Raw genomic sequence first — 9,226 nt, 5'->3', positions numbered from 1 at the left:
AGAATGGCACCTTAAAAATCTCCATTTCCTGAGATCTTGTCATATTCTCTGCAGGTGAAGTCTACTTGTTTTGGCGTTTCTGCTTCACTGAGTATCTGGACCACAATACAGATGCCAGAAATGTGAATATTCTTTTTAATTCTTGCTTCTTTCATGTTGGGAGAAGCCATTCAATCATATATATCCACAGGGTTCGCTTCTGTCCATCCCCAGAGAGACAGCAGAGGTAACTGATAAAGACTACAGGTTGTGGGGGAGGGGTGATTGCCTAAGTGTGTGTGGCAATTGTGCCACCTAACATCACCACATGAACAAAAGTAGACTTTCATTTCTATCAAGTGTGGAGTATCCATGACAATAACATCTGCAAACTAGGCTTCTTTGTGATGAGTTAGAGTTGATTCACCCAAAGAGCTGAGAACAGTGGCTGATACACGGTAAACCTTCCATAAATAACTATGTATTTTATGAGCCCGCAGTCCTTTTCTGGTCCACAAACAGCATTGCTTGCCTGTATTGTTACAAAATCGTCTTAACTAGTCTCCCAGATGCAAGCCCGTCCTACTTTTTAACGTTTTCCTGTAATACAACTGGAGAAGGCAATGGCACCCCACTCCAGTACTCTTGCCTGAAAAATCCTATGAAGGAAGGAGCCTGGTAGGCTGCAGTCCATGCGGTCGCGGGGGTCGCGAAGAGTTGGATACGACTGAGCGACTTCCCTTTCACTTTTCACTTTCATGCATTGGAGAAGGAAATGGCAACCCACTCCAGTGTTCTTGCCTGGAGAATCCCAGAGATGGGGGAGCCTGGTGGGCTGCCGTCTATGGGGTCGCACCGAGTCGGACACAACTGAAGTGACTTAGCAGTAATACAACTGGAATTGATTTTAGGCTTCCTGGATTCTCCTAGTATTTGACTGTTCCTAGACTCTCCATCCAAATAGCACACCCACACCAAAAATCACGCTGATCCCTAGCACCCTAAGGACAAACAGCAGAAAGAACCACCCGGCAAAATGAACTTAGAAACGTCCCCTTGCCTGAAGCCAGGTGGGGGGTGGGGACACGAGTCAGCTCTGATTTTCTCAGGCTCTGGTGGTCCTCTGGCTGACTCCAGGAATCCTCTTTGCTGCAAGAGAGTCCCCGTGAACACTGAAAATGGTGTAACGGTGAGGTGGGCACAGCACCTGTGAAATAGCCAAATCAGCCCATGGAAAAATCAGGTGTGTCCTGAGGCCAATAAAAACAAAAGAAATAGCCCAAGATGCAGAGAGCCTTTGTCAAGTTCTCTGTTGTTCTTACTCTTTAATCCTTTTCCCTTTCTCAAGCTGCTCCCTGCCTTCTCCCCACAGCCTGCAAGCAGCCTCGCTTTTCATTTTATTCTCGCGCACCTTCCTTGGATTCTTCCCACGTGCGCCCAACGGCACCGCCCAGAGAACGAACCGGATGCGTTGGGCGGGGCGTGCAGCTGCAGGGGAAGTCAGTAGCCTCCGCCTGACCCTGCTTGGCCCAGGGCTGCGCTCCCAAGCACCGGCGAGCTCCCCAGGGCACGCACTGCTCCCCGCGCCTCTAGCGGACGTCCCTGGAAGGCTGACTCTCAAGGCCACAGTGGCAGGGACTGACTCACTGGGGAACAGGCTGTGCCATGAGGTCAGTGAGGACCTACCTCTCCCCAGGCCGGTCGCTAGTCCTGGCGGTGCTCCTGGTTGACTCTCTTGGCAAGGATTTACTTTTTCACCCTGAGTGGAGCTTTGACTCCTATGAAATCACCATTCCCAAGAAGCTGAGCTTCCGTGGAGGGGAGCAGAGAGCGGCCAGGCACGTGTCCTACCTCCTGCAGGTAAAAGGCAAGAACCGTGTCCTTCATCTGTGGCCCAAGAGGTTTCTGTTGCCTCGGAATCTGCAGGTTTTCTCCTTCACAGAACAGGGGAGACTCTTGGAAGATCACCCTTATATACCCGACGACTGCAACTATATGGGCTTGGTTGAAGGAAATCCGGATTCTGAAGTTACCATAAGTACATGCATGGGAGGTCTCCAGGGCATCCTGAAAATTGATGCCAATCATTACCAAATCGAGCCCCGCAAGGCTTCTTCCAATTTTGAGCACGTGGTATATCTCATGAAGAAAGAGGAGGAATTTCCTAATCAGATCTGTGGCTTAACTGATGATGAAACAGTAGAGCAGATGGCCCAGCATGAGAACATAGCTAGGACACCAGACTTCACTGACTTATATAGACATCAAATGTACATGGAAGTAGCACTGGTCTTTGATAACAGTAGGTATTTATTTTCAAACTCCAACCTTACTCAAGTCATAAATGATGCCATTCTTCTGACTTCTATCATGGACTCTTACTTCCAAGATATCCGTCTAAGAATACATCTATTTAGTGTTGAAGTATGGACAGATAATGACAAAATTAGAGTTAATTTTTCAAAGATAGAGCAAGTTTTAAGCCAGTTTTTGGTATACCGAACAAGTGTACTAAATACTCGGGTTTCAGTAGATTGGGTACACCTATATCTTAAAAGAACTTTTTCAGATTTACTTGCACAGTCCGGGGGACATGCGTGTAGTCGGTTTTATGCTGGATCTGTAAGTGTTTTTCCAGATGTAAATATCCTTTCACCCGCTACTTGGTCCACTCATGTACTGGGACACAGTGTGGGAATGCTACATGATGAAGCATTCTGCCAGTGTAAGGGAAGGTATAGCTGCATCATGGGTACTGGGCGATATGGGTTTAGTAATTGTAGTTATGCCCATTATTTTGCACACATATATAGAGCTTCAAATGCAAGGTGTCTAACTAATCTCCCAGGCCTAGGCTACGTGCTTGAGAGATGTGGAAACAAAATTGTGGAAGAGAATGAGGAATGTGATTGTGGTTCGACAGAGGAGTGTGAAGAAGACAGGTGTTGTCAACCAGATTGTAAACTCAAAGAAGGAGCCAACTGTAGCACTGGACTTTGTTGTCATAACTGTCAGTTTCGTCCGTCTGGATACATGTGTCGGGTGGAAGAAAATGAATGTGACCTTGCAGAGTACTGCAATGGGACCTCAGCCTTCTGTCCAAGTGATACTTATAAGCAGGATGGAACCCCTTGCAAGTACGAAGCCCATTGTTTCAAACAGAGTTGTCAATCCAGGTATATGCAGTGCCAAAAAATTTTTGGACTTGATGCCGAGGATGCTCCTCATCAGTGCTATGATGCAGTTAATTTATTAGGTGACCAATATGGGAACTGTGGGATTTCAGGGCTTCGTGATTTTAGAAAGTGTACCAAGCGAAATTCAATATGTGGCAGGCTACAGTGCATAAATGTCAAAACTCTCCCTCATATGCCAGATCACACTATCCTAATATCAACTCACCTGCATGAAGAAAATCTCATGTGCTGGGGCATTGGCTATCATCTAGCCATGGTACCTATGGGGTTACCTGACCTGGGAGTGATAAATGATGGTACCTCCTGTGGTAAGGAGCAGGTGTGTTTTAATAGATACTGTGTGAATAGCTCAGTCCTGAAATTTGACTGTTTCCCTGAGAAGTGCAACCGCCGAGGAGTTTGCAACAATAACAAAAACTGCCACTGCATGTATGGTTGGGCCCCTCCGCTGTGTGAGGAGGTAGGATATGGAGGAAGCATCGACAGTGGGCCTCCAGGACCACTAAGGAAGGAGGTGTCTGCCTCACTTCAGGTTGTGATTCTTATATTAACACGCCTTGTTTTCTTAATTATCTCAGTGATTGTTGTGTTTTACAGGAAAATCATAGAAAGCTGATGAATCTAAAAAGAAACATCACTAATTAATGCTGGAGAAGAACAATTCAAGACAAAAACATATCAAGAAAGCAAAAAAGTAATCAGGCAATCCACAGTCACTATTTATTACACAGGGTCATAAATTGAACAAGCTTCTCCTTTATCTATAGTTCTTCCTTCTTCCTACTATTCCTTAACCTAATTTTCTTTGAGGTTTTGATCAGCAAATAAAAGATATTCTTAGTTTGGAAACAGATCAGTGCATTTTACTTTCTTAGCTTTCTTATTTTTGTTCAAGTTTTGAATATCCTGAAAAGAACACCCTAACAGCTTTCTGAATACTAGAATTGTGAGTTTTATAGAATTACAGTGGATTTCAGGGTAGAGTCCTGTGTCTGTTTTCAGCAAACAAAGTCATTGTCTCCCTTTCCCCCTGACTCCCTCAGGATCATCAGTGACATCATCTGTGTCTGTGCTCTGTGCTGATCTATAATGGTGGCTACCACATTTTATTAATATATAGAAACCATAGTTTAAAAGGCTCAGACGGTAAGGAATCTGCCTGCAATGTGGAGACCCAGGTTCAATCCCTGGGTCGGGAAGATCCCCTAGAGAAGGGAATGGCTATCTACTCCAGTATTCTTGCCTGGAGAAGTCCATGCTCAGAGGAGCCTGGCAGGCTACAGTGCATGGGGTCGCAAAGAGAAACAGCTGAGCAAGTAACACACACACAGTTTACAAGGGAAGTAGCTCAGTTAAGGACCTTGCCCTGTCACAGTCACTGTGCGGCTCACTGTAGCTCTGTTTGCATGTAATCTCTGACTTAATGTTTGGATTGACCTCAGTTGGGTGCGGGGCTTCCCAGGTGGCACCTGTGGTAAAGAATCTGGCTGCAATGCAGGAGATGTGGGTTTGACCCCTGGGTTGGGAAGATTACCTCAAGAAGGAAATGGCAACCTGCCCCAGTGTTCTATCTGGAAAATTCCATGGACAAAGGAGCCTGGCAGGCTACAGTCCATGGGATTGCAGAATCAGACATGACTGAGCGACTAAGCAGCCACACTTTAATCTACCGTAACTCCTGAAGTGCACCACAGTCTACGAAGGATGACAAGACCTGGCAGGGTCCTGGTGGAAGAATCCTGTGCTTTGGGTTTCTGCTTGCAGGGAAAAGTCTCTTGTGAATGTGTGCTGGGGGACATCTGGCCTTAGGTTTGCCACACCCCTAAAGAGAGCAGAAGGCACTGAGGAACACCATTCATCCCAAGTACACCCATGTCTGCTTCCAAGTACCCTTCTGCCTGGTGCTTTGGCTGGAAGAGAGGAGGATTGAGTGGCCCCTTCAGAGGAGTCAATGGCCATATCTTGTTCATCATCCCAGCACTGTGACAGCCCAAGTGTTTTGGTCTTGTTCTGGGCTGAACCCTCCTGCTGTTCCCTGAGCTTCCGCGGGGCTCCTCCTTCCCCAGGCAGTACAGCAGGTCAACTAAACCCAACTCCAGACTCTTCTTAGCCATGCAGTTCTTCTAACTAAAGAAGCTGTGGGAGGTTCATGATAAAGAGTGTCCCCTTTGACTGTTTGGGACTGATAAAACTATGGCTATAGTACTAATAATGTTGGCTACCATTAACTGAATGTTCGCTCTGGCCAGGCAATACTCCACACATTTCACCAGCGTCAATGTGCATATTCCTGAAAGTAACTCTGTGAGGCAGGTGTTTTCATTTTCTCATTTTTCAAAGCACATTTGAGGACAATGAGTTTAAATAAAACACTCAAGATTGCATAACTAATAATGACATCATTCAATGTAGCTTTATATGAATATTAGGAAGTTGAATTTAGGGAGGAGAGTTCATTTAAAAACTTAAGGTTGTTTAAACATGATTTTAAATTGTGATAAAAATGTACAAATATATAAAGTATACCACATGGAAATTTAATATACATAAATGTTTTAAAATTTTTAATTGTGATAGAATGTACAAGTATATTAATTTAAAGTGTACTGCATGAAAATTTAATATGCATAGATTGTAGAATTACTACTAAGAACAAGATAATTAACACATCCATCACCTTACTTGGAAAGAACCAATAGGATAGTCCCTCTCATAAACTCCCCCCAGAAAATTAAAAATGAGGAAAATACACCTCAGTTCAACTTATGAACCTATTATGACTTTGTTAGTAAAATTCTTACAGGGACAGCACAAATCAGAAAAATTATATTTCATCTTATCTATAAACATAGAGGGAAATGCATAAATCATTTCCAAGCTAAAACGAGCAATGAATGTTATATAAACCCATCTTGACCAGGATTTTTCTTCCTCAGGAATAAAAGAATGGTTAACATTAGTAAATCAATGAATAGATGGCATCACCTTTGGAAGATTGATACAACCCTGTGAATAGACTCAAGACAGTAAGAGGCAAAATTAAATCTTTGTGATAAAAATTATTAAATCTCACAGCAATTTAGAAACAGAGAGGAACTTCCAAAACTAATTAATGGTATCTACCACCATCTATAGCAAAATAATAATGATGAACTTATAAACAGGTATAAAGCAGATGCCAACTACATATGTTCTATTCAACTTGACCTGGAAGTCCTAGTTTTAGCCCAGAAAACAAAACAGCAGTGACAATCACCACTTATAGACCATCTGGTCATATACATAGAAAGTCAAAGAGATAGTATAGACTATTAGAACTTTCTGCTGTTAACAAGGAGAAGTTTAAAAATTGTGATCTTGCGGTGTTTAGATAAATCTGAGTAAGCTCTGAAGGACATTACATGTGGCTGTGGAGTACTGGCGGAGAAGGCGATGGCACCCCACTCCAGTACTCTTGCCTGGAAAATCCCGTGGATGGAGGAGCCTGGTAGGCTGCAGTCCATGGGATCGTGAAGAGTCGGACACGACTGAGGCACTTCACTTTGACTTTTCACTTTCATGCATTAGAGAAGGAAATGGCAACCCACTCCAGTGTTCTTGCCTGGAGAATCCCAGGGATGGGGGAGCCTGGTGGGCTGCCGTCTATGGGGTCGCACAGAGTCAGACACGACTGAAGCAACTTAGCAGCAGCAGCAGCAGTGGAGTACTGGAGTCTATCCACCCACGTCAAGTGAGAAAAACTGGGGTTTTGAGGGGTATGGATTTGAAGATCTCTGTTGACCTAGGGAAGAACAATGATGGAGGAAAAAAAAATGAGTTTCAACTGTTTCACTTGTACCTCAGGAAGAACTACCCTGAAAGCATGCAGTCCTCATTCCAGCCTCAAATATTTTGGTGAGAGCAAATTGAGCTCTAACTTGAATTCTGTAATCTTGCCTGTCCTGACTGACAAATATAACTCTTCAGAGCAGATTGTGTAGATTATCAATTTATTACCAGTTAGCTCTACTATCACCCTTTCTGCCTATTCTGTGCAAATGGATGTGGGCCTTTAAATATCTTAGCTTTGTTAGCTGGCACTATGCTATCCTTTTTCAGGAGAGGGTGCTGGAGAGAAAATTTAAGAGAGATTTGCTTTCTGTGCTCTAGTGCTCCCTACACAGGATCCTCTGGCCAAGTAAGTAGGTTCCCAAGTGCCAGGAACCTGAATTGTAGACTGCCTCTGAAGTGTCCAGAGTCTGCAGTGTAGGCCGCCAGAGGTATCCAGCAACTAGTATTAATAGCAATTCCAGGAACCCACATTTCCCCAGGTGGTTCTGTAGTAGAGTGTGTTGGAATGCCTCGGGGATATACCTTTCCATGAACAACTTTCTCCAGTGCCCTGCAGTGTCTCAGTGAGACACTTTCCTGTGAACAGCTTTCCCCAGGACCTTAGAGGTTAGACTTCCGGAAAGACCCACCAGAGCGGTTCTCAGTGATTTCTCTGCTGTTCAGCTGGGCTGTGCCCTCCAAGAAGATCTGGATCTCAGCCCTAAGAAGAGGTTAACTCTTCTGGCCATGGATGCTAAAATTCACCCTTATGGGTGGTGGCTATATCATAAATAATATATTTTATCATCAATATCATTTATGCATTGTATCCACTACTGTTACTGAACTCAGGTCCAGCTTCTTGCTGCTCAAAAATCAATACCTAAAAGAGAGGCAAATGGTGGTAAAAAGGAACACTGCTTTTAATCAGAATGCTGGCAGTCTAGGGAGAAGATGGATTCACGTCCCAAGACCAACTCCAAAGAGTCTGCTCAGCCATGAAAGGTTTTAAAGAGGAAAAAGGAAGTAATCTCATTTAATCTTTGAGGTAGGGGTTCAGAGTCATCACCAGCCCCTTGTATGTGCAAGCTTGTTGACTTCTTGTGATCTTTCCTTAGATGAGAGCTTGTTCACACAGTTTGTTCACAAGTTTGCTGAAGGAGAAACTAGGGAAGAGAACTAGTCATGCTAATTACCTATTCTTTATTTCTACTTCTTTGATCTATGGAAAGAACCAACAGGTTAGGCAAAGCAATCTGTGATCTAAAGATTGGAAAGACACGCTAGGGCCAGAGATAAGCAGAGCATGGCTGCCTAGTTTAAGATTATAGTGACAAGAAGAGAGGGGCCTCTTTCAGAGAGCTCTTTCCTGCAAAGAGCACTTTCTGAGCAAAAGCTGCTTACACTATTACAAAATATTCAGATTTTCTTCATATTTTAATAGCTAACCTCCTGTTATTCCAATCTCCTGTTATAGTTAGTAATTATTTTTTCCTCCTTTTCTCTTTCTTTTTAACTCTGTATATTCAGTGTAAAATATATGCAAGTTTCAGGCATACAACATAGAGATTCACAATTTTTAAAGGTTATAGTACATTTATGGGCTTCCCTGGTGGTTCAGACAGTAAAGAATCTGCCTACAATGCAGGAGACCCAGATTCAGTCCCCAGGTCGGGAAGATCTCCTGGAGAAGGGAATGACTACGCGCTCCAGTACTCTTGCCTAAAGATTTCTGTGGATAAAAGAGCCTCGTGGGCCACAGTCATTTGGAGTTATTAGAAATGGCTATATTTCCTCTGTTGTATTACATAGTCTTGTAGTTTATTTATTATATACATAGTAGTTTTTACCTCTTATTCCCTGTCCCCAGTCTCACCCCCACCACACCACCAATTTTTCTTTTCCCCAGTGGTAACCTCTGGTTTGTTCTCTTTATCTGTGAGTCTATTTCTGCTTTGTTTTATTCACTATGTATATTTTTCAGATTCTACCTATAAGAGAACATCTTTTTCTGACTTATTTCACTTAGCATATTACCCTCCAAGTCTATCCAGGTTGTTGAAAATGACATTTTATTCTTTTAATGGCTGAGTAGTAGTCCATTGTATATTCTAATATGCATTTTTGTTTTTGTTATTGTTCAGTCTTAAGTCATATCTGACTCTTGGCAACCCCATGGACTGCAGCAAGTCAAGCTTCCCTGTCCTTCACTATCTCCCAGAGTTTGCTAGAACTCATGT

The 9,226-nt window shown here is 43.4% G+C and overlaps 1 protein-coding gene across 1 annotated transcript; it reads left to right on the top strand.

The window, feature by feature from the left end:
- LOC102177580 (disintegrin and metalloproteinase domain-containing protein 30) lies at positions 1,645–3,792 on the top strand. The gene has a single exon (XM_018046514.1). The coding sequence runs from the start codon at positions 1,645–1,647 to the stop codon at positions 3,790–3,792; it is 2,148 nt and encodes a 715-aa protein (XP_017902003.1).

This window comes from Capra hircus, chromosome 3 (genome assembly GCF_001704415.2).
Source record: "Capra hircus breed San Clemente chromosome 3, ASM170441v1, whole genome shotgun sequence".
Taxonomy (NCBI): Eukaryota; Metazoa; Chordata; class Mammalia; order Artiodactyla; family Bovidae; genus Capra; species Capra hircus.
This window is presented reverse-complemented; position numbering and strand designations above follow the sequence as displayed.